This window comes from Geotrypetes seraphini, chromosome 2 (genome assembly GCF_902459505.1).
Source record: "Geotrypetes seraphini chromosome 2, aGeoSer1.1, whole genome shotgun sequence".
Classification (NCBI taxonomy): domain Eukaryota; kingdom Metazoa; phylum Chordata; class Amphibia; order Gymnophiona; family Dermophiidae; genus Geotrypetes; species Geotrypetes seraphini.
The window spans coordinates 45,372,372-45,398,971 of NC_047085.1; the positions used below are offsets into that span (position 1 = coordinate 45,372,372).

At 44.6% G+C, this 26,600-nt stretch overlaps 1 protein-coding gene across 1 annotated transcript in view; it reads left to right on the top strand.

Annotated features, from left to right (window-relative positions):
- SNTB1 (syntrophin beta 1) overlaps positions 1-24,656 on the top strand; it is a 263,297-nt gene extending 238,641 nt beyond the window's left edge. Inside the window, exons 5-7 of the mRNA XM_033933947.1 lie at positions 13,163-13,359; positions 18,531-18,721; positions 24,532-24,656. Coding sequence (XP_033789838.1) covers positions 13,163-13,359; positions 18,531-18,721; positions 24,532-24,624 — 481 coding nt within the window. The 3' untranslated portion in view covers positions 24,625-24,656. The remainder of the gene's footprint in view (positions 1-13,162; positions 13,360-18,530; positions 18,722-24,531) is intronic.
- Positions 24,657-26,600: the final 1,944 nt, after the last annotated feature.

Below are 26,600 nucleotides of genomic sequence, written 5' to 3' on the forward strand. Positions count from 1 at the left end.
TCGCTGTCTTCCTTCTCTCCTACCCACTTCCTCTTCATCAGCCAAGTTCGGCTAAAGGTATTGTAAATCCAATAAATTGTTGTAAATCGGCTTGTCAATGCGGATCCTAATGTAATTGTTGTGAACCGCCTAAAACTCGATGGGTATGGCGGTATATAAGAATAAAATTATTATTATTATTATTACTTATCATTTCTATAGCTGCTAGACATATGTAGAACAAATTTGAAGCCAAGAGACTGCTGATGATTTGCAGGGCAGACATGGAGGAGGGAGCCTCAAAGACATCCAGCAGGCTGCATCTCCTTCAGTTTCTGAAAGGCCGGCTTGAACCTCCTAACATTGGCCCTGGTGATAGGTATATACATGTTTGTATACCTAAGCTTCTGAGAAAATATAATTTATTAAAATGCCTGTAGTTTACCAACCTCATAGCAAAAGCAATCAAGTTTATGTCTCATTAATAACCTTCTTATGCCCTCTGGTGGCTCATTTGAGTTCCTGCAGCTATGTTTTCTGGCCTTTTTGTTTCTTAGATTAAATGAAAAGATACCTTTAAGTAAACTTGTTGAGCGTAAATTAAAAGATGTGCTAGCAATAACCCAACTACTTTAGGACATCTAAAGGTCTTTGTTCAGTTTGTTAAAATAACAGTTCTTTAAAGGGACCTCTTTATAACAGTAAAAGTACCTATTAATGAGCACTGCAATGGCCTGACATTAAAACTGCTCAAATAAAGCCTCAAAGCAATTTGCTTGCCTGGTCATAAAAAGAAAATCTTATTATTATAATAGCCTTAAGTAGCTCATTACTTTCATGTTTTCTGTTTGGATTATTAGCTGTCCATCCATACCCTACAAAAGGCTAAATTGTCTACAGGTATTAGGGATAAAGACTGGGGAAAAATACTTTCAGTTCATTTATAGATTTTCAGGTTTTTTTCAGTGATTTCAGATGTTTTTCCGGATTGTATTACACATTTGTATTAATAAAATGCTTACAACATGTATTAGAACTTCATAACACATGCAGATCAACTTTACACATGTTGATTCATAGCAGTGGCGTAACAGTAAGAGTTCCGGGGCAGGCCGAGGTTAGAAATCTCCTCTGATGGATACAGCGCCGTGGCTGCCATAACATTTAAAATAATAGCGATCCGGGGGGTGGGAGGGGGGGAGCAGGTGTGGGGAAGTCCAGAGCTGCAGGGCCGGCGTTAGAGGGAGTAAGAGTTGATGGTGCCACAGGGTCCCGCGGGGGAGAGGGAGGAAGGAAGAAGAGGAACCGAAGCATGGCAATTTGGGGGGAGCAGGTGTGGGGAAGTCCAGAGCTGCAGGGGAGAGTGTTGCTGTACCCAGCTGGAGTGAAAAGGAAGATGAGGGAGGGAATGAAAGGAGATGCCAGGGCTTGGAGGAAAGGAGGAAGGTATGCCAGACTAAGGGAAAAGGAAGGGGGAGATGTCAGAGCATGGAGGGGGAGGGAAAGATGGAAGAAAATGAAAGGAGAGAGATGCCAGAGAATCAGGGAAGGGAAGATACCAGACTGTGGGGTGCAAAGGAAAGAAAGGAGAAGAGAGAGATGCCAGAGCATAGGGCATGGGGTGGTGATAGAGAGAAAAAAAATGGAGAGGTGGCAGAGCTGAAATCAATCATGTACAAAGGAGAGAAGGGGCACAGGATAGATAGTTATGAAAGGAGCATAGAAAGAAGGAAGATGATGTATGGAAGAGAGAAAAGGCAGACATTGGATGGAAAGGGCAGAGAGGGCAGTGACTGGAAGGGGCGAGACAGAAGGTGAACAGTAGATGGAAGGGGTAGAGAGAGGGACAGACACTGAATGGAAGTGTGGGGGAGAGGAGGGACAACCACTGAATGGAAGTGTGAGGGAGAGGGGGAGCAGACCCTGGAAGGAAGTGGGGAGGAGAAAGAAAAAAGGGCACATTCTGGATTGAGGGAAGAGGATAGAGTTAGATACTGGAAGGGGTGAGGGAAAGAAGTGGCAAGCTATAGGTAGACACAGTAAAAGAGGGAAATTGAGGACTGAATAATAAAAAAGAATTTAGACAGAGACAGAAAATAAATTGAGAAGGAAGACCAGGGAAGAACGGGAGGAAGGGAATGGAAAGAGAGATGCCAGAGCAGGGGGAAGGGGAGGAGACAGACACCAGACCTAGGAGGAGGAAAAGAGGAAGGAGACTGATACTGGATCTGAGGGGGAAAAATGGGGAGATATGCTAAAATCTGCTGGGAGGGAGGAAAGAAAGAAGGAGAGAAAGGGGTTGGGGTGTTGTAAGCAGATTAGAAAGACTACAGAGAGAAAGGCCTGGACGAAAGGGGAAAGACAGGAGGAAGATGCAGGACTAAGGGAGGTTCAGACAGAGAGGGAGGGAGAGAGTGGGAGACCTGGAACAACGGTACAAAGGAGAACTGACACTGGATCAGGGGAGGGTAATAGAGGGAAAAGAGAGAGTGCCAAAGGGGATGGGGTTGGATTGTGAAAGAAATGTTGGATAAGAAAGATTGGATGCACAGTCAGAAGGAAGTGCAACCAAGAGACTCATTAAATCACCAGCAAACAAAGGTAGGAAAAATGATTTTATTGTCAATTTAGTGATCAAAATGTGTCTGTTTTGAGAATTTATATCTGCTGTCTATATTTTGCACTATATGTGTCTATTTTTCTATAGTTACTGAGGTGACATTGCATATTTTAAAGTAATCTGTTTGACATCTTTGAAAAAATCCCTGAAACTCATAAATGATAATTAACATTTTCTCTGCGTACCATGTGCTTTGTGTTTTTTTTAATATATTTTATGTTTACCATTATGAATTAATAAGATATTGTGCGTACATGAAAATGAATGGAAGAAATTGGGGGCGGGGCTGGGGGGTGGGTATAGGGCGGGACTGAATATTAATAGATGTCCTGTTTTGATGAAAAAAATAAATGGTCACATTAGTCTTACCTCCCTGCTGCTGCTGCTAATCGCCAACAAGAAGTCTTCTTTCTGGAATCTGCAGGTGTGAATATACGTACTTATATGCAGTACATTCGAGTCTACTAGTGCAAACTAGCCTTTAATGGAAAATATTACAAGGCAGAAGGTGTGGATTAGGGGAGTCCTCCATGCCATTCCTTCTCTCAGAAGATCAAAAATATTTACAAATGGCTGATCAAAAATGATAACCAGCAGTTGTCTTCTGAACATAAATGACCCTACTGGCCTCCCAGCATGTAACACATTGTTTCTAAGATCCAAGAAGCTATTGAAAAGGAAAACTAAAGGGAAAGCCAGTTCTCTCAATCATAGTGGCATGAGGTGAGGGCTTTTAGGGGCTTCGGTGAATCACTAACTTTCTCAGTCTATGTCCTATCAGGAAACACAGGGGTCCCCCCAGAGACACTGCAAGGAATACACACTGCACTTACACTTCTCCCTCTCCATTCGCGGTTTCCCTACTTGCGATTTCACATAATCGTGATTTTTTTTTGGGGGGGGGGGAGGAAACCCCCCCCCCCCCATATTTTTGTCTTCCCCCTGACATCCCGGCCTTACCTGGTGGTCTAGCTGGTTTTCGGGGCAGTAGCGATCTTCCTACGCTCATGCCCCGTGCAGATAGCCATTTAGGAAATGGCTGTGGGGAGTTCCCGTAGTGTCCACGCTGTGAGGAGGCGATCTCATTACGAGGTGCTTTTTGAAAGCCGTGCATTTGAATGATATAGCAATGTGAGCCTAATCTCGCCTACACGGTTCAAGTAGCCCTGTAAACTCTCATTGGTTCCCTAAGGCAGGAGCGAAACGTGTCTAGATCACGTCGGAACCTGCAAGCTCAAGATAAGTTTGCCGTTTCAGACTGTTGATTTTGTTATTTTTTCACAAAGTTTGGTAGCTGTTTGCACCTGGAGTTATGTTATACATCTGACATTCATTTACAACTGGTGCTTTGAATTTAGCAATGATTGGGCGGTGAGGTGGTAGTGTTGGGTCCGCCCTGTTATCACCTCCATATCTCTGAGCACTTTTAATTCACTATCAGTTGTATAATTTTGTTCAACTTGAACTTCATCCTATAGAGTGTTCTTGTTTGATGTTCAACACTGCTTTTTGATCACTCCACTCTCATCATTTTGAGAGATTTTTTGCCCCATTTGCTACTTTGACTGTCCTGTATTGGTAGCATGGAATAGCGCTACTCCTTGGGTTTGGGCCAGGTACTAGTGATCTGGATTGGCCACTATGAGAACTGATTACTGAGCTTGATGGACCATTGGTCTGACCCAGTATGGCTGTTCTTATTCTCTTACATGTGCCAAATACAGGGCACTCAAGCCTTTGTAATATCACTGATGAGGTTGGCTCTGAGGCACTGTGGAATGAGGCATTATGACGTCACAATCTCAGCTCTGGAATGTTGCTCTCTTTGGGGTTCCAGAATCTTGCTATTCTTTGAAATACTGGAATGTTGCTACTCCTTGTGTTTTTGGCCAGATACTAAGGATCTGGATTGGCCACCGTGAGATTGGGCTACTGGGCTTGATGGACCATTGGTCTGACCCAGTAAGGCTATTCTTATATTTGGTAAAACTGCAGATAAACAGTGTAACTTAGCCCTTATAAGGGCCATTATAAATCATAAGCATCAAGGAACAGCAGTCCCAGCAATCAGACTAAATTTGTCCTGTCATCCTTGTCAACGGTTTAACTGTGCCATTATCTTCACCATCAAACATTTGTTTGTAGTACAGTGTTCTCAGCTATTCCATTTGATGCAAATATAAGCAGAAGAGCAATTGCAAAAAGAGCCGTAGCAAGCTAGCTGGCCTCTTCCACTCCAAGGTCAAATTTCATAGTGCCACAGCAACCGAGATAGCCCTCTTGAAATGACTCATTGATTACAATCTGCAGGGCAGCTACTTGGTCCTCTCATCCCTCATTTAGGAATTCTTCATTCTATGTTATGGCTCCTACTCTCTGGAATTCTTTGCCTTTTTACCTTTGTTCAGAGAAATCATTTGCAACTTGTAACCTTCAAGGCATACTACTTTTCTTTGGCCTTTAGCTCTTAACTTACTTCCTCCCGATGGCTACTTTTCTTCTGTGTGGGCAGATTTAAATTCTTAAGTTCCCTCCCTTACCACATTGTTCATCCCTTTCCCCCAACCTTTTTATTTTTATTGTAATCCCTGATTCCATCTTTCCCCATGTTATCAATGATTTTCCTTTACGTTTTATCTTCTTTCTGTTCTGACCCTATTTAATTTGATTTTTGTTGTTGGTTTGTTTTTTTAAAAAAAATTTTGTTGTAAACTGCTTAGATTTGCGGTATATTAAATAAATTGAACTTGAACTTAGATAATATAGCCCTAATTTTAAAAGTTTTATTCGTATTCTGGACATCTGAAAATTGGCATTTAGGCAACCATATTACATAGATATCAAAATCCCAATTTGATAAAACTATATTGCATCCATATGTCTCACTCTGGCGAGGGAGAATCCAAAATATGATTGGCTAACTCCAATTTAAGAAGGAGAAAGAATGTCCATTCATAGATCTAGTACTTGGCATCAATGGCGTACCTAGCATATGTGACACCCGGGGCCCATCATTTTTTGACACCCCCACCCCCCCCCATCTATGTGAAAAATATGATTTTTAGTAACAATCTACATATCGCACAACAACAGTGTACCTAGGAAAAGGCAGCATCTTAAACACTGCAGTGAGCACTAGAACACCAACACATACATTGTAAAACTAAACAAACCAGATCCTGCACAGTCAATTGATCCAGTACAGTCGATGCTATCAGAAAGCCATGTCCCTTTCATACACACAGACAGATACACCTTTGCCCAATATGGAATAATCACAAACTAAAAATAGAAATATGTAGACAAAAGTTAAACTGAACTGCCAAGAAACCAGACTCTGCATACAATGCAACACCACAACACCACAAAAACAGTAATACATGTCCTCTAATACTGTGCAAAATATAAAGACAGTAGATGTAAATTTGAAAAACTGATACATAACAATCACCACTTTACAAATTAACAAATAAAAATAAAACAAATAATGAGAAATATGAAAATACCATTTTATTGGACTAATCCCCGTAAGCTCGGTTCTCATCCCCACAAACCACCTGATTCCATCCACACAAGCCTTGAATTGTTTTATATTGAACTTATTATATTAAAATATTATTATTATTATTATTATTATTAGGTTCTTATATCCCGCCATACCCAAAGAGTTCTAGGCGGTTTACATCCGTTACATTAGGATCCGGTCTGAACCCGGATTTACAAAAATTTTGTCGGAATTGCAGGTAGCGCGGAAGGAGGCAAAGTAGTTTTAGCACAGGTTTATCATAGTTGGGTTAGAAGATAAAATGGAGGGAGTGGGAAACCAGAAGAGGGGGGGGGAGAGGGAGGTGGGGGTGGGGGGGGGTTGGAGTGTATGCGGGGAGTAAGGACTAAGGGTCTTGTTCGCGGAAGAGGTGTGTTTTGAGAAGTTTTCTGAAGTCTAGGTAGGTCGGGGCCTCTAGCATCATTTGGGCTAGCCAAGGGTTCAGCTTGGCCGCCTGGAAGGCGAAGGTTTTGTCGATGAATCTTTTGAGCTGGCATGATTTTATGGAGGGGAAGGTAAACAACTGGATTCTGCGGGATTTCTTGTTGGTGCAATACATATTGAAATGTGGGGAGAGGTATTTTGGTGAGAGACCAAATACTGTCTTGTAACAGATGCAGGCGAACTTGAAGAGGACTCGGGATTCGAAGGGTAGCCAGTGCAGTTGGTGGTAGAAGGGGGTGATGTGTTCCCATTTGTTCAGGCCGAAAATGAGGCGGATAGCTGTGTTTTGAATCAGTAAAAATAAACAATATTCTGTACAATTGTCAATTTATAAATCAGCGTCTTCTCCCCACTCTCTCTTCCCCATTTCCCTTCAGCATCCTCAGCCCACTCTCTCTCTCCACTTTCCTTCAGCGCACGCACATAAAAACAAGCAAGTAATTTTATATCATTTTCATTCTATTCATTCATAGAAATTAAAGTCTAAATAATGCCAGTCACATAACAAAACATGAGTTTACAAAAATAATTCACTGCAGTCAAGCCTGCAAGGATTACTAGATGTCTTTCAGCAGCTCCCCTCCCTCCGTCCCCGTTACCTTCATGGTCAAATCAAAATGATCTACCAACAATAAAATTTTAAAAACACAAAGCACATTGTACGCAGAGAAAATGTTAATTATCATTTACATTCCGCGGGTTTTCAAAGAGGTCAAGGCAGATGATTTTAAGCAATGTCACCTCAGTAACAACTATACAAAAATAGACAAATATACCTCCTCCCTTTTTATTAAACCGCGATAGCGTTTTTTAGCACAGGGAGCTGCGCTGAATGCCCCACGCTGCTCTCGACGCTCCCTGCGCTAAAAGTGGCCCATAGTGCAAAATATAGACAGCATATATAAATTCCCAAAACGGACACATTTTGATCACTAAATTGAAAATAAAATCATTTTTCCTATCTTTGTTTGGTAATTTTATCAGTCTCTGGTTGCACTTTATTCTTCTGACTGTGCATCCAATATTTCTTCCATTATTTCAGCCTCCTGTATGCTTCCTCTCCTCCAGACTTCATTCCCTCCCCCAACTTTTTCTTTGTTACATCCTGTCCCCTTCTTTCTTTCTCTCTCCATGCCCCCTTTCTTTTTGTATGTCTGTCTTTCTCTCTCTCTCCATGCCCCATTTCTTTCTTTCAGCCTGCCCCCTTCTTTCTTTCTCTCTCCATGCCCCCTTTCTTTCTCTATGTCTCTCTTTCCCCATGCCCAATTTTTTATTTCTTTCACCCTGTCCCCTTTCTTTCTTTCTGGATCCCTGTCCCCCCCCCTCCTTTGCTTTCTTTCTGGATCCCTGGCTCCCCCCCTTTCTTTCTTTCTCCCTTCTCTCCCCCATGCTACCGCCGCTACCACCACCATGCTGCCACCACCGCCGGAGAAAGGCTGCCACTGGCCATCGGAAACAGGCCGGCTCCGAATTCGCCCTCCTCCTTTTCCCACGAGCCGACCAACTCTGGCTGCCCGACGTCAATTCTAACGTCGGAGAGGACGTTCCGGGCCAGCTAGGCAGCGATTGGCTGGCCCAGAACGTCCTCTCCGACATCAGAATTGACGTCGGTCGGCTAGAGTTGCTTGGCTTCTGGAAGAGAAGCAGCAGGGAGGGAGAATTCGGCGCCGGCTTCTTTCTGATGACGGAAACGGGCTGATGAGGACCAGTCAGCACGGTTTTAGTAAAGGCAGTTCGTGTTTGATGAACTTGCTGCACTTCTTTGAGGGAGTAAACAGACAGATAGACAAAGGCGATCCAGTCGACATTGTATATCTGGATTTTCAGAAGGCGTTCGACAAGGTTCCGCATGAACAACTACTTCGGAAAATTGCAAGCCATGGAATTGAGGGTGAAATACTCACGTGGATTAAAAACTGGCTGGAGCATAGGAAACAGAGAGTGGGGGTAAATGGACAATACTCGGACTGGAAGAGCGTCATCAGTGGGGTGCCGCAGGGCTCAGTGCTTGGACCCGTGCTCTTTAACATCTTTATAAATGATCTGGACATAGGTACGAGCGAGGTGATTAAATTTGCGGATGATACGAAGTTATTCAGAGTAGTAAAGACGCAGGGAGATTGCGAAGATCTGCAACGTGACATAATCAAGCTCGAGGAATGGGCATCGACATGGCAGATGAGATTCAACGTGGATAAGTGTAAAGTGATGCATGTCGGTAACAAAAATCTCATGCACGAATACAGGATGTCCGGGGTGGTACTTGGAGAGACCTCCCAGGAAAGGGACTTGGGAGTTCTGATCGACAAGTCGATGAAGCCGTCCACACAATGTGCGGCGGCAGCAAAAAGGGTGAACAGAATGCTAGGAATGATAAAGAAGGGGATCATGAACAGATCAGAGAAGGTTATCATGTCGCTGTACAGGGCCATGGTACGCCCTCACCTGGAGTACTGCGTCCAGCACTGGTCGCTGTACCTGAAGAAGGACACGGTACTACTCGAAAGGGTCCAGAGAAGAGCGACTAAGATGGTTAAGGGGCTGGAGGAGCTGCCGTACAGTGAAAGATTAGAGAAACTGGGCCTCTTCTCTCTCGAACAGAGGAGATTGAGAGGGGACATGATCGAAACATTCAAGGGGATAGACTTAGTAGATAAGGACAGGTTGTTCACCCTCTCCAAGGTAGGAAGAACAAGAGGAAACTCTCTAAAGTTGAAAGGGGATAGATTCCGTACAAACGTAAGGAAGTTCTTCTTCACCCAGAGAGTGGTAGAAAGCTGGAACGCCCTTCCAGAGGCTGTTATAGGGGAAAACACCCTCCAAGAATTCAAAACAAAGTTAGACAAGTTTCTGTTGAACAAGAACATGCGCTGGTAGGGCTAGTCTCAGTTAGGTTGCTGGTCTTAGACCAGAGGGCCGCCGCGTGAGCGGACTGCTGGGCATGATGGACCACTGGTCTAACTCAGCAGTGGCAATTCTTATGTTCTTATGTTCAATGGTAGCCTTTCCCCGGCGGCAGCCCATTCCCCTGTAAGTGGCCAGCTGTACACCCCCTCAGGCCTTGCACCCGGGGCGGACCACCCCCCCCCCCCCCCCCACTGCTTGGCATAGATCTAGAACTGAGTAGTTCTCCATTGGAGGGATTAAGAGAAGTCATAGTAGGTATTTTTCTGAATCTCGAGGGCTAACAAAAATAAAAGACAAGTAAAGGATAAGTGAAGGCTTTTTGACCTGGCATCCTCTGGTTCTCTGCCCACTGACCTATCCATTAAGCTACTCTTCTACATGGGTGTTTCTATGCTGCCACAAAGACGTTCATGTTCTTGGTTTGGCCAAACCGTTGGGACCTTTCAGTTTGTAAAATGCACGTTCATATTGGATGTCGCTAGCACTTGGATGCAAAGAAATTGTGGAGAGTCGATGTGGAGGGACTAGGGCAGGGGTGGCAAAGTCCCTCCTCGAGGGCCGCAGTCCAGTCGGGTGTTCAGGATTTCCCCAATGAATATGCATGAGATCTATTTGCAAGCACTGCTTTCATTGTATGCTAATAGATCTCATGCATATTCATTGGGGAAATCCTGAAAACCTGACTGGATTGCGGCCCTCGAGGAGGGACTTTGACACCCCTGGACTAGGGTCAATTTTCTTGGTACTCCGCTAGCACTTGGATGGCCATTTCTCATGTATTGTAGAACAGGTTGTATGTCTGTAGATCATTCCTTACTCCTCATCCAGGGCCCTTAGAGCCACTGACCAGAACCTGTTAACCGTTCCTTCGATTAAAGATCTCTATTATACCAGAAACACAAATTTCTTTGTCACAGCTCTGGAAGGCCATGCCATCCCACCTTCTCCATGAAAATTCTCTCACTAAACTCAAAACCAATCTCAAAACCTTTTTATTCCAGGATGCATTCCAAACAATAAGATAACATTGCTTCTCCGACCGCAGCGTCCTTCTTCCCATGAGAACTGCTTCTATGCAGCGACCACCCTGATGTTCCTTCCCATCCCCTCATACCTCTTCTTATTTTTATTTTATGATGTAATTACTCTTCTTCCCTTATCTCCTTCTGTATCATTTATGTCAAATGTAATCATCTTAACCTTGTTCCCACCACCCCTTTTTATTTTTAAAATTTTATGTTTTATATTATTTTAGCATTGTAAACCGACCAGATACACGTCGATAGTCGGTACAACAAAATTTGAATAAACTTGGAAGCTTGTGTAAAATCCATATGAAACAGTCATCCATATGCGGTACAATCGAACATCCCTTTTAAAATCTGTCTCTGTATGACTGAGCAACTCTAAGCTTGTGAGTGGCCCACGTGTGCCCAACTGGGTCCTACTTGTCAATAGGAAAAGCAACGTTGCACATTTGTAACGGATATTTTCTGTAGACAGCATGGCTGATAAAGAATAGAAACCCTCTCACCTCCCCGAGTGTTGAGCTTTGGAACCAGCTGAGAAGCGGAGGAGACTACTGCATACAGACTGAGCCCGGCACTTAAGGCTCTGAGCCCTGAAAGAACTGTTCCGTCCTGGCACCATCCGATGACTTCAACCGCTTGTGTCACTTATCAGCCCTGCGGTCTGTGGAAAATATCTGTAACAAGTGAACGACCCTGACGTTTTATCAGTCTGTCTGAAAAACCATTACACACTGTCTAAACTTGTGCATTTGTTTATCCATCCAGAAGCAGAAGTACTTTTATTGAAGTGAATATAAGAGTTCAAGCTTCGTGTAAAGGCCCACCGTGGGCCTAGCATTTAGCCTATTGCATTTCATCACAAGCTGATGAATGGATCTTGTAGAACATAAAAAGTGACAAAGAACATGTATTTATGCTTTTCCTTCCCTGTGCGTGTTACAGAACACATAGGTGAAAAGTTACAATATTGATGTGCATATTAGAAGATGGAGTTAACAAGATTTTGTGGGAGATAATTCGATGTATTGCATGTGGTGATAACAATATGAGTACTGGTGTCCCCCAACCCGCTTCACAAATAGAAAATAAAGTTGTATGACCAGTCCTCTTCCTCACCAGATTCCATTCAAACTGATGGTGAGAGCGGTGGCCAGGTAATAGATTTTGATAAATTGTGAATACAGGTACATATACAGAGACATATAAAGCTCATTTATTTATTTATTCAATTTTCTATACCGTTCTCCCAGGGGAGCTCAGAACGGTTTACATGAATTTATTCAGGTACATAAGCACATAAGCACATAAGCATGGCCTCTGCCGAGTCAGACCATAGGTCCATCACGCCCAGCAGTCCGCTCCCGCGGCGGCCCCCCAGGTCAATGACCTGTAGTGATCTATTACTCAAGAGCATTTTGTCTTGTATAGTAACCCTCTAATTGTACCCCTGGATTCCCTTACCCCTCATGTCACGGTGGACCCACAATCTTATCTAATGTACCTGGGGAAATGGGGGATTAAGTGACTTGCCCAGGGTCACAAGGAGCAGGTGGGTTTGAGTCCACAGTCTCAGGGTGCCGAGGCTGTAGCTTTAACCACTGCACCACTCTAGAAACCAAAATGTAGTAGAAGTGAGCCAAGTATAGGACAATGAAGCCATTGTGACATCACTGATGAGGTTGGCTCTTAGATATTGGTGGAATGAGGCATTATGATGTCACAATACCAGCTATGGTTATCAGAGGCTGAAGCTTTTCACACTATTTATTCATTCAATTTTATATATTGTTATCCCAGGGGAGCTCAGAACAGTGTACATGAATTTATTCAGGTACTCAAGCATTTTTCCCTGTCTGTCCCGGTGGGCTCACAATCTATCTATCACAAGTTCTTGCACACATATAGATAAGTTAAAAAAAAAATATAGAAACCATAGGACAGTGACATGATCAGTCCACACAGGTCCATTTACAGCATCAAATGAGAATGATGTGGCAGTCTTAGTCTCCCACTGAGTAGCAGGCAGGTCAAGCTATAGAGTCCTGTTGGCCTACAAAGACCCGTGTGTGTCTGACCCTTGATCTGAAGGGAAACCAGACTCAGCAACAGGTGGGGATTCAAGCAGTGTCACAGGCCCGTGGAGGCCAAGATGACATGCGATTCAGATCCATGCCTCTTGCCTTTCCCCCAAAGGCATAGGAATGGGGTGGGCCACAGGGGCTATTACCCTAGCAAAGTTTGGTTCCACACAGCATCAGCAGCCAGGGAAATAGTTTAGTTTGTTCGGACATTGCAAGTCAAAAGATATTCCACTGCCCCTGTCTCCGCAGCATCTGCTTATTGCTTACCTCTTCCTTGCCATCAACTGCTCCTACTACTCTCCTCCTTCCTTCAAGATCGCCCCAAAATTGCTAACAGCCATTCTGTTCTATCTAGCCAGCTTCACTGCCTTTTCGACTGGAAAAGCCGGGGAGTCTGCCAGCCACATTGTTTCCACCTGGTTTTGCAGACACCCAAAATTGGTTTTGATCTACTTTGTGTTTAGAGTAACACTCATGTTAACATGCAGACTATCAAAATTAGATAAAAGCAAACCTACCAGCCCTTATTATATGATTCATTTTTATCCAATTGTAGGTTAGTTCATTCTGGTCCTGGGAAAGGATCTCCACAGCCTGGGATGGAATTGTATTTTGCTACACGGACTGGCACCAGACAAGGGATTGACACACACATGTTTAGAACGGAGAGCAACAAAGACCTTTCAGTGTGGACAAGATACATAGTGCAGGGCTGCCACAAAGCAGCTGAACTCATTAAAGAAATCACAACCCGTAAGTACCACCTGGAGAGCCTTCTCTTCCAAAACTCATAGTTCTTTTTCATTTAAAACACAAAATCACACATGAAAAGGCCAATCAGACAATAAGATTACAGGCAGGCCCTGGGTTAAGAACGAGTTAAGTTTTTAAAGCTGTTCGTCAGATTTGTATGTAACTCAGAACTTGTAGATTTTAAGATTCTTGCTGCTTACCTCTGCTCCCAGCTAGCAAAAGGGTCAAGTGTTCCCTCTAAGGTACAGCATGCACAACCACACACTGTTCTTAATGTGGCCATGCGTCATTCCTGAATCTGCCGCAGGAGAAGTGTAGGCGTCTAGGCCACTGGAAATACTGCTCGGTGAAATCAAATAAAGCCGCAACCGCGTTCTTAAGTATGAGTCGTACTTAAGTCGGGCATCTGTAACTTGGGGACTGCCTGTAGTTTATTAGTTTACTAGTGTTTAAGCCCGTTACATTAACGGGTGCTAGTAAAGCCTCCTTCCCTCACTTGTCCCCAAATTTTCAGCCCCAGCTCCAAACCCAAAGCATTTAAAGGCCCATGGCTTCCACCCTCTTCACAGCGAGGCGAGAAGCAAAGGGGGCCGCGCACCATACCTGCGTTCAGCGGGCTGACGAAGGCTTCCAGCCACGGGGCGCTTTCTTGTGTTCAGCGACCCGCCTTCGGGCCCGCACCGAGAGCCATGGCCAGCTCGTGCCCGGGCTCTAAGGCGCAACGTCAGCTCCCCCCCCCCCCGGGTCCGCTGCGGGAAGATTAGAGACGCTCCTCTGGCAACGCCTGGCAGTAAGGACTGAGAGCCGCCTCCCACGCCACCAAATTCAGCCACGAAGGGCAATCGGGGCGGCCAGGACGCATGCAGGGAGAGAGCTTGCCTGCGCTTCTCCAGTGGTTGGTGAGTCAGGGCGGGAGGAGGGGAGTGGCCAGAGTGTTCCCTGCCGCCGCGTTCTAAAATAGAATCCGGCCACGGATCAGAAAACACGGTGGCAGGGAACACGAAACGCATGAAGAGTCCTGTTAGCAAATGATGTATGATGCAAGCGTTCAGTATTGGTATTTGTTGATAGCGGATCAATCTTGAAGAAGTAGAGCAAGTAGTATCCATTTGTAAAATTTTTTTTTTAAAAAGAAGAAGCGGCTTAGCTGACATATTTGGATCGTAGGAGAAAGCCGTGTCGTAACAAGGAATGTGTGAATGGGGTGGCTGCAATTGCATTTGCAATATACTTAAATGCCGCTTACATTATTAAGTTCACAGTGGTTTATACTTTCTGAAGAAACCAAGACATTACTTTGGAATGACAAAAGTTAGCCGTTTAGAATTACAAAACCAATTTCAACATTGAAAGAATCTCTTAAATTAAAAAAAAGGTCCTCCTAAAGCAGGGGTGTCCAACCTTTTGACTTCCCTGGACCGCATTGACTGAAAAAAATGTTTCTAGGGCTGCCCAAACACACAAATGCTGCAGCAAGACAGGAGGGAGCCGGCAAGACAGTAAACACCCGGGAGCAGCAGAGGAAAACATTGCATCGCGCTCGAGCGGGGCCGCACAAAATACTTCACGGGACCGCATGTAGCCCTCGGGCCGCAGGTTGGACACCCCTGTCCTAAAGAGTGAATAATTGTTCAAAGTTGAAAAACAAGGAATAAGACTCTTCCAGATTTTTGGTGCTTGAAAAGCAAGTAGTTTTTCCTGAATTTTGAGTTGCTTTTTAGACCCTTTACAGATGGAAATGAAAAAGAGCAATTATTACAAAATCTTCTATTATTGATAAGAACTGTAAACTCCAAATGAGACAGAAGGTATTCTGGGCATTCACCATTAAAGACTTTGTAAAACACACAAGAAAAATGCTGGCCTCCACTGCCAGCCAGTGAAGTTCAGTATAAAATTTTGAAACACGTTCATATTTGCTTAAAGAAAATCTTAACAGTATTACAGTGTTCTGTATTGTATGTAACTTTTAAATAAGTTGTTTTGATGCCCCTAAGTAAACGATATTGCTGTAATCTACAGTAGATAATAGTAGAGATTGTACCAATAGTCTAAACCAGGGGTCCCCAAAATCCCTCCTTGAGGGCCGAATCCAGTTGGGTTTTCAGGATTTCCCCAATGAATATGCATTGAAAGCAGTGCATGCACATAGATCCTATGCATATTCATTAGGGAAATCCTGATAACCCGACTGGATTCGGCAATCAAGGAGGGACTTTGGGGACCCCTGGTCTAAACTGTTCTGGTTCAAAAGATTTTCTGATATTCCTGTTTTCTCATTAGAAAAAAAAAAGAACTTTTTATCAGAGCATTGACATGGGGCTCAAGAGATAGGGTTTGCTCAAGATAAACTCCTAAATTTTTTTATTAATGGTGAGAGTACATATCTGTTATGGTCAGTTAATGGATCTGGATTGCTATCCACAAGCACGAACTTGGAGGGACCCGAAATTGCTCTCAGCCCACTATCTTCTCTCACTGGCAAAGTGGGTGGAGCAAGGGGAGAAACGACAACCATTGGTGATTAAGAACAATGAAGGGGATCACCTGTCTCACCATGCCCTTGCACTGAAAAACTTATCATTATTTATTTATTCGACTTTCTATACCGTTCTCCCACGAGAACTCAGAAATGTTTACATGAATTTATTAAGGTACTCAAGCATTTAGTTTGTCAGTTTAATTTATGCAGATTTTTTTCTACAATTGACTATTAAAATGAAGCTACAAGGATTTAGTATTCCATCCAAGAGCATATAAAGCATCAAAACTATTTGGTGGTAACTTGGCTGATTTTGATAGTCTAAAAGTGTTTTCTTTGCAGTTTAAAAAAGCCACCAATTGCTTTCAGCTTGAAAATGTGCAAGCTTGGTCTTCCATAGACAAATTTGATTAGAATTTAGTAGGATAGTCTCTTGCTGAGGTTGCCACAGAGGAAAGGAGGAATAGGAATATGATACAGACATTTAAATATTGGAAATGTATTTATATACAAATGAATCTTTCCCAGAGAAGGGAAAATGGTATTACTCAAGGACATGAATTGAGATTGCAAGGGGGAGTAATATTAGAAAGTACTTTTTTCACAGAGTATTTTTTAATACCTAGAATACCCTCCCATAGGAGGTGGTGACGACAAAAATTAAAAAAATGTGTTACCTCATTATAATTGATTATTGAATGTGAGTCAATTTTTTGTTATTTTGGTACATATCCAGGGAAGGGTGGGGGAGGGGGTTATTTCTGTTATAAATTTATTTTTAAATATTTACACTTGGGGTGGGTGGGAAGATATCAGTATTTTGAATGGGGTAAGGTTTTTGCAGTAATATATGTTTTTGTGTTTTATTGAATAATCATTGGGTGGGTGGATGGGGGAAAATGGTTGATTATGAACATGTGTAAGTTGAATGTGCCTTTATTGTATAATTATAAGTTACATTTGTTGTATTGCACTATTGAAGGTTTGAAAATTAATAAAGTTAAAAAAAAATGTGTGGGAAAAACATAAAGGATTCTATATGTAAAGAGAATAGCATCAGAATAAACTTAGGCCTTCTTCTACTAAGGTGTGCTAAGCGTTTTAGTGCACGCTTAGCATGTGCTAAATCAATGCATGCACTAACCGCTAACGTGTCCACAGGATAACATGCACGTGTTAGCGTTTAGCACGCGCTAATATTTACCACGCGCTAAGAAGCATAGCGCACCTTAGTAAAAGAGGGGGGTTAGTGGTACTCAAGACAGCAACCCCAGTAGTTGGAAAATAATGCCAGTGCCAGGCAGACCTCTATAGTCTGTGCCCCTATTATGGCTAGACAGATCTGGATGCACTGGCATAAGCGAGGTGAGAGGCACCACTCCCCGCCCCCTTCTCTGCCCCCCACCTCTACACGCTCCTTCCCTGCCCACTCATGTCGTGTACACACCGCTTCCCTTTCCCTGTACCTCTGTAATGTTCCTGGCACGAGCAGTAACTCCCAACCTGCTGTCGTGCCAGCGTCGGCTCTTCTTCTTATGTCACTTCTTAGGCGTGGGTCCAGGAAGTGATGGCAGAGGAAGAGCCGATGCTGACACGACAGCAGGTTCGGGGGGAGGGGGGGAGGTTGCTGCTCGTTACAGGAATGTTACAGAGGAATGGGGGAAGGGAAGCGGTGCGCATGCGTGGCAGTGGGGGGCAGGGAAGGAGAACAGGCGCCTGTGCCCTCACCAAGATGTCAACCAGGGCTAGGCCTACCATATGGCTCCAGAAAAAGGAGGATGGATTGAGACATCCAGGTTTTACTTCTATTGAAACAAATGGAACTAAAACCCGGTTGTCTTAATCCATCCTCCTTTTTCTGGAGCCATATGATAACCCTACCCAGGGCGGACCATCCATTCTTTACTACGCCACTGTCTGGATGGTCTGGTGTGAAGCCTTGATGGCAACTCTAGTAGTTGAGAAATGGCAAGGACAGATTAGGATCATGCATACATATTTATTGCCCTCATCTCTTATTTTACTATTATTTATTTAAAAGATTTCTAACCTGCTTAAATCTAAGCGGTTTACAAAATACAAACATAATTATCATGTTACATTCAGTGTGTATCTAGCCATGGAATGCAACCCTGAGACATACACCAAGAGAACTGGTCCCGTGCCTAAAAAATGCCTTTGTGTATCTTTGCAGCTTGTTTGTTCCAATAAGAAATAGATACACCTTATTGTCCACATATTTTTATTATGACCGTCATTTTTCTGCATTTATCTTCAATGAGATTAGTGGCAGTTCTAGCTCAAAAGCCCGCTTAAAATAGGAACAAGCAGTCTAACGCTTCAAAAGGAAAGAAAGACCTGCTAAAACAGAAAACATAACAACACAGTGAACGACAGCAGATAAAGACCCTCAGGGTCCGTCCAGTCTGCCCATCAAGGTGACGTAGCTTTGCCCACCACTCTGTGTAGGCCCAGGTCGCCCATGTTTAAATGCTAGTTGTGAAGGCACCACATGCCAACCACGATGGAGATACATGGCGTATTGCTGACAGAACAATGATTGGCTCAATAGACATCTAGCTCCTGTCACAGTCTAATTTTTCTTCACCCTCTTTACTTGTAACTGAAATGGTATCCCATCCAAAAGGTCATGGACAATTGACAGCATTCATTTATGTCTTCTTTTCAGTTTGCACATACAAGAACCAGAGCTGCCGTTTGACAATACATTATGAGAATGGCTTTTCCATCACACCTGAGTTGCAAGACGATGCCTTTACAAAGCCAATTCTACAATATCCCTATGAGAAACTAAAAATGTCCTCAGATGATGGGGTTAGGATACTTTGCTTAGATTTTGGAGGAAAAGACGGCGAGATCGTAAGTACTATTTGTTTATTTGGCATCTGCCATGCCACCTTTCGTAGCTATCAGCAAAGCGTTTCATAATAAATCTAAAGGGGAGATCAAGAGAAAATAATAGCTAGCATTGTGGGAAGGTTGACGTAGCGGATAAAGCTACAGCCTCAGCGCCCTGAGGTTGCGAGTTCAAACCCTGCATTGCTCCCTATGGCCCTGGGTAAGTCACTTACCCCCCTCCCTTTTTACTAAGGCGCACTGGCCGTTTTAGCGTGTGCTAAATGCTAACGCGTCCATAGAATATAATGGACACATCATCATTTACAACTCGCTAAAACAGCTAGCACACCTTAGTAAAAGGACCCCTTAATCCTCCACTTGCCCAGGTATATTAGATTGTGAGCCCACCGGGACAGATAGGGGAAAAAATACCTGAATGTAAACCGCTTTAAGTGTACAATATAAAATTCGGTCAATAATACAGGTCCAGGACGAATATCAGGAAGTTCTGTTTTCACGCAGCGAGTGGCGGACACCTGGAATGCTCTCCCAGAGGAAGTAATTGCAGAATCCACCGTTCTAGGCTTGAAGGGTAAACTAGATGCACATCTCCTTAAGAGTGGCATAGAGTGATACGGGTAAGGGTAAATTAGATGCACATCTCCCTTGAGAAGCATACAGTGATATGGGGACTAAAACTATGCCAGGGTACACCTGGCGGGGCCTCTGCGTGTGCGGATCGCCGGACTTGATGGACCCAGGGTCTGATCTGGAGATGGCAATTCTTATGTTCAGGTACTGTATCATGTATCTCCTATTGTATTGCAAGGGTTGCTAGAAATGTATCATCCAAGAAAGAATTTAAGGTCAGAAACAGGTATGAAATTAAATTGGAACAGCGACAGGATAATCGCTCACTCTAGGATGGGTGACGCCATGTTGATTGTAGGGCAGGAGTGTCAAACCCAATCACATAAGGGTCCAAAATCTAAAACATAGGCTAAGTCGAGGGCCAATTTTTTTATTAAGATACTTAGGGGTCCTTTTATTAAGGTACGCTATCTGATTTAGCGCGCACTAAAAGCGCACCTTAAAAAAAGAATAAGGGGTGCTTTTATTAAGGTCAATCAGTTTTATTAGCATTTTATCATAGAAATATACAAACACAGACCTCATAATCATAACATGTCTTCACAGATTGTAAATACAGGCGGTCCATGACATAGCAACAGAAGTACAGTGGTACCTCGGTTTACGAGTGCACCGGTTTGCAAGTGTTTTGCAAGACGAGCAAAACATTTGCAAAATCAGCGCCTCGGAAACCGAGCTCGCTTCGATTTGCGAGCGCCCCCCCCTGCGAACCGGCACCCCCCCCCCCCCCCGCTGCCATCGGACACCTCCCCGCCGCGACCTGAGGTCCCCCCAACCCACCTGAACCCTCTTTTTACTTTTCTGTAGCCTCCGCAGCGGCACCGGCACCAGCACCGGCACCAGCATGTCCTGTGCGTGGTGCCGGTGCCTGAAGATCTGCTTCCTGTGCAAGGCCTAAGAGTTCACGTCGAACTTGAACTCGCACGTCGAACGTGAACTCTCAAGGCCCAGCACAGGAAGCAGATCTTCAGGCACCGGCACCACGCACAGGACATGCTGGTGCTGTGCCGCTGCGGAGGATACAGAAAAGTAAGAAGAGGGTTCGGGTGGGTTGGGGGGGATCTCAGGTCGCGGCGGGGGGGTGCCCGATGGCGGCAGTGGGGTGCCGGATCGCGGGGGGGGAGGGTGCCGGTTCATGGGGGGAGCAATGCCGGTTCTCGTGGGGGGGGAGCAGCGCTGCTGGCCTTGGGGGGGGGGAACATATCAAAGCAAGTTTCCCTTACTTCCTATGGGGAAACTTACTTTGATATATGAGCATTTTGGATTACGAGCATGCTCCTGGAACGGATTATGCTCGTAATCCAAGGTACCACTGTATAGGGTTACAACCTCTCCAACCCCACGCCGGATTTGTGATGGGCCAAAATTAAAAACTTGGACAAAGTCATGGCCCAACATTTATATTTATTGAAAAAATGACTATAAAATGGAACCCAATCAAACAAAAACAATTCACCATCCTTTTTTATTCTTGCAGTGGAATACTGAATACCCTTTCTGGTTACTGGTTTAGATCTTAAGGGCAGAGCAAGAATCATATGGGAAACATTGGACCAGTTCTCAGCTTTGGAAGATAAATTCAGACCATTTGAGATTTGCACTCAATCTCCACATTAATTTGCTTCCTTTTTATTTTTATTTTTTTTTAAATTTGGCTCCTTTGAAGATATGAAAAAAGGTGTGCTTTGTGCAGACCTTGTAAGACTTATTGAGAGGGTGCAGGCAGCCGGGAGGACCCAAACGTCGACGGCAGCCAGGAGAATGCAGGCAGTCAGGATGGTGAGGCAGCAGGGAGGACTAGGCAGACCCAAATGTCGACGGCAGCCAGGAGAATGCAGGCAGTCAGGATGGTGAGGCAACAGGGAGGACTAGGCAGACCCAAACGTTGACGGCAGCCAGAAGAATGCAGGCAGTCAGGATGGTGAGGCAGCAGGGAGGACTAGGCAGACCCAAATGTCGACGGCAGCCAGGAGAATGCAGGCAGTCAGGATGGTGAGGCAGCAGGGAGGACTAGGCAGACCCAAATGTCGACGGCAGCCAGGAGAATGCAGGCAGTCAGGATGGTGAGGCAACAGGGAGGACTAGGCAGACCCAAACGTTGACGGCAGCCAGAAGAATGCAGGCAGTCAGGATGGTGAGGCAGCAGGGAGGACTAGGCAGACCCAAACATCGACGGCAGCCAGGAGAATGCAGGCAGTCAGGATGGTGAGGCAGCAGGGAGGACTAGGCAGACCCAAACGTCGACGGCAGCCAGGAGAATGCAGGCAGTCAGGATGGTGAGGCAGCAGGGAGGACTAGGCAGACCCAAACGTTGACAGCAGCCAGAAGAGTGCAGGCAGCCGGGAGAGCGAGGCAGCAGGGAACCGGGAGAGTACAGGCAGCCGGGAGAGCGAGGCAGCAGGGAACCGGGAGAGTACAGGCAGCCGACATGAACGTCAATGGCAGCCGGGAGGACCAGGGTCCAGGCAGCCGGGTGAGTGCAGGCAGCGACAGTAAAGAGCGTAGGCGGGAGCACAGCGTCGCAAAGTGTGGCGGCTGCGAGATGTGCGAATCTTCAGCTGATGCCTTCCGGCGGGCCAGCTGTATTGTAAATTGCTAATTGTCTGGCGGGCCAAATTCTATTACCCCGCGGGCCAGAGTTTGACACGGCTGCTGTAGGAGGTGTGAAACTTTGGAATGCTCTGCCATGATCTTTGCCTTTATGTGCAGCTAGATTAGGTTTTAAGAAATTGTTGAAGACACAATTGTTTCTGAATGCTTTTATGTGATGCAATATATTTGAAGAGGTGTTAGAAGATAAGAAGGATTGAGGAGTTACTTGATTGTTGATGCCTTTGCAACGACACGTAGAATTAGGCTCTTGTGATGAATATGTATTGTGGCGGGGCCAGGGATAAGCCTAGCGCTGGCAACCCTGCTCCTGCCCCAGGCGCAGGACGGAGCGCTCCCTGGAGGACTCCCGCTGGATAATCCCAGTAGTAAATAGCATACACTGCTCACTTGGTAAAGTTCAGATTTTTCTTTTTATTATCCCCAGTTCAAGGCACTGGGTCTCAAATAGTCCCTCTTGGCTGAGTGGACTTGAAACAAATAATACATCAGCAATGCTTCTCCTTTATAAGAGAGTCCAGACTGCTGTTCAGGCAGATAAACCAAAAATAAACAAAAACGTTTTTTTCTTCAGTTTCACCAATTGTGCCTGTGGATACTTCAGGAAGCTTTTCCCACCTGACCCACCTGAAGTACAGCCCACTACCCTTATGCTCCTGGGGTAGGGGCTGGGGAACCATCCACCCTTTTCTGACTGGTTTAAGTCCCCACCCAAAAGTTCCCCTATTCAGGGCTATGTAACGTCAGGTCACTGAATTCCCGTTCAGGCTTTTCTCGGAGGTTGATTAGGGTTCCCACCTCCTTCACTCTCTCTGCAAGGCCTATCTCTCGGGCTCTAATTGACACATTCACACTCCCCTACAGTCCTGCCTAAGGGAGAAAGATCGCTGCACATAAAGACGTTAACTTTCATTCCCCTCCCCCATTCATTACCTTATTGACTGTAGTTAGATAGGAGACCCAGGCTGCCAGACTGCACTCCATTTCACTTCCTTCAGAGACCTCTATATCTATCTCCACTAGGGACTCCCCGCTCTCTGAGGCTGGATAGGAATTCCCTTCAGGGGCAGCTACCGGCCAGCCCTGCTCTAGAAGCCTTTCTCCTCCCTTGAGCTTCTGCCTGGGAGCCAGAAGTTTGTTAATTCATGAAGGCTGTAGGACAGCCTGTTCTTTAGCCCTGGACTGTGGAAGAAAACTCATAGCTGTTTCCTTCCTGCTCTGCACGTCTCTCGTTTCTCTCTTGCAGTTCCCGAGTTCCCCCGAGTGTTCCCAGCTGTGTTGATTTTATGCTGCAGGCTCGTTCCCACTCTCCCTCTGGGTTCATCTTGCCTGTCAGCTCCGCCCCTTTCCTTAACCCTTCCTGGGCTAGTTTTCTTTACCAGAGGCTTTACTGGAGAACTGCCCAAGGAATTATAAAAGGGATTATAGTGCCCTAAATCAGATATTGTGGTTTCTGTCCTTCTCTCTCTGCCTTGCCCTGCCTGTTGGCTCTTTGTAATAGGAACAGGGTTAATGGGTAGCTTCCTGGGCTTAGGAATAGGGGCAGCCCTTGGCATGGCAGGGTTTAAAACCAGGTTTAAACCAGTGACAGGAGCTTCCCTGTCACAGTATGTATTGTTGGACTTTTATGTATGTTTTCATGTAAACCACATAGGTTTTATGCGATATAAAAAATTTTTTAAAAAATGCCAAACACTAAGGGCTCCTTTTACTAAGCTGCGCTAGTGGTTTCAGCTACAATGCTAGCCGCTAATGCCTCCATTGAGCTGGCGTTAGTTTTTCCACATAGCGCAGGGGTTAGCACACACTAATTTGCAGCGCGCGCTAAAAATGCTACTGCAGCTTAGTAAAAGGAACCCAAATTGATAATACTGTGTTTCCAGGACAGATTTACATTGTTTTAAAGAAGTATGGGGGGAAGAACAAAAGAACTGCCGCTGCTGGACCTATGGTCCATTCTGCCCAGCAGTCCGCTCACGCGGCAACCCCTAGGTCAAGACCAGTGCTTCAAATCAGTCCAGTCTTTCCAGTTTAGCATGAACTTGTCCAACTTTGTCTTGAAACCCTGGAGGGTGTTTTCCCCTACGACAAACTCGTAGTGAAAACCATTGATTGAATTGTGGTGCTGTATTTCTAGGCTGGTTTTGAGAATCATGATTGCTGCCTGGATTCAGTCACTGACATTCACATACAGTATTCCTGCTAATTCTGTTTCATTTCATACTGCCCCTACCTTGTTTCTGGGGTGCCAATCAGGTGGGTGGGGGGCAGGGAGGGGGAGAACAAAATGGAAGTGGTAAAGGGAGATAGAGGAATGAATGAATAGGTCTTGCAAATTGGCTTTTACACTAACTTTTGTGGGTGACCTATATTTCTTTATAATTGGGGGAAGGGGATGCAGAACCCAAGCATAGGGGAAAAGCATTTTCTTTTTATTTAGCTGATAACAATCCTAGTTTAAGTAGGCAATAAATCAAGCTAGCATAATCTGTAAGTACTCACACCTCTCAGTGATTGTCTTTTTGTGATAAAACAGTGGCCCACTAAAAAATCTCTCTTTCTAATTTCAGCAACTGGACCTTCAATTTTGCCCGAAACCAATTGTCTTCATCATTCATTCCTTCCTTTCAGCGAAGATTACAAGGCTTGGTTTGGTGGCATAAACGGGACACAGCTGATTAATCAAATAGGATTTTTTTTAAAAAATGGAACTGCCACACTAGGTACATACAACATTCGATAGCTGCTAGAAATATACTGATATCTGTATATTATGCAGGGATTTTAGGTCTCTTGATTCCAACCAGATGCAGCCTTTATTTTGATCAGTCACCATAAAGGCACAGAGAGGCAAACCAAAAGATATTTCAAAGCTTTTACACTAACTTTTGTGGGTGAACTATATCAAAGAAAGCCCAAGTCTCAAATCATAGGTTATGCAAGGTGGCTTATGTGGTCCGGCTCTCACAACTAGCAGGCACACATTCCTATCAATCTGATTGGTCAGTTTGAATTTTCAGTCATATAAACTACTTCTGGCACCTGCAGATCTGTTTCAGGATTAGGTCAAACTTTTTGTTTCTTTGCAAAAAGCACAAATCTGGGGGCAATTTCTTAGTGAACAGGGCCAGCTTTAGCACAGTGCGAACACATGGAATGGCGCCACCCACAACCGAGACAAGGAATCCATACCAGAATGCTGCAGGAGGTGACAAATCTTTAAAGACAAGCCGTATTGGAGGGAGGGGTGGAGAAATCTTCCAAAGAATGCTGTTGGAGGAGCCCCTTCAGAATCAGTGCTGTGTTCCAATGATACAGGTCACACATCTCAACAGCTAGCTCTGCGTAAATATTACCAAGAAAAAAAAAAATGAAATAAAGGCTGAGTCAGATGTCCTAAGAAGGTTTACCCATTTTGTGCTTATGGGTAAGTGCTTAGAACACAGGGCCCTGTATGCTTTGGGCTTTAAGTCAGGAAAATGAGGGTTGGTTTTACTACATCTTGCTGCTAAATCTGGGAAACTGAAAATAAAATCTATTTTCTTTGTACAATATAATTTTTATTCAAACTAAATAATACAGGTAATGATTTAAAGTTATAACACAAAATCCTACTTAGTTAGAAATCAAACATGAAGTTGATTATGACGGGGTTGGTAGATAGTATAGTTTAGAAAGCAATGCCTACACAAAGGTTCACCAAGTGCCATCTTGGTGGGGGTGCCAGCACCTGTCCACCCCTCTCCATCACACTCGCTTGTGCCCACCCTTCCCCCTACCTCTTTAAATCTTCACCGGTGTGAACAACTTTTCCAGCCTGCTGCTCATGCAGGCCTGGCTCCCCTCTGAAATCACTTCTTGGTCGCGAGGCCAGGAAGTGACGTCAAAGGGAAAGCTAACACCTGTGCAAGCAGCATGCCTGAGAAGCTGCTTGCACTGGCAAAGACTAAAAAGGTACGGGAGGGAGAGATGAAGGAAGGGCACGAGTGTGATGTGTGGGGGGTGCGGAAGGAGCAAGATGGTGGAGAGGAAGGGGAGGGTACAGGGGTCGCCTCCTACCTTCACTAAGCCACTGTGACTGGGATTAGTTAAATCTTCCATTAAAATGCCTCCAGTATGTCTGAGCACCTTGGTGTCCCAGTCATTTTAAAGGTTTGTAACAAAGATTTTTTTAAAAATCTGGACGACATATATTTTGGCAGATGAAGGAGTTTCAAAGTTGGGCACACATTTTTGAGCACAGATTACAGATCCAAGCATGAAATAATTGGCTAACTTGGTGATAATCAATTATTAGTGTTAGCAAGCACCAACTGGCAGTCATTAGTAGATCTGCCTTATGCCCCTATTCTATAACTTATGTGCAACTTCCAAGGAGGCATGGCCAAGAACATTCCCAGGATTTAAGGGCACAGTTATAGAATACTTACACTACAGTCTGACTGGGTGCATGCCGTTATACCAGCCAAAGGCTGGAAATTCTGGAGTTCTCCTTTCCTCCTGTTATGAGGCTATGAGTGATGACCCTTCCCTCCTAGCTAAAAAAAAACCCCCAAAAACCCTGTTCTTGGGCCAAGGAAAAAAGGTTGTCCATGTATCATATTTGGTCCAATCCAAGAAAAAGTTGGTATATTGGTTA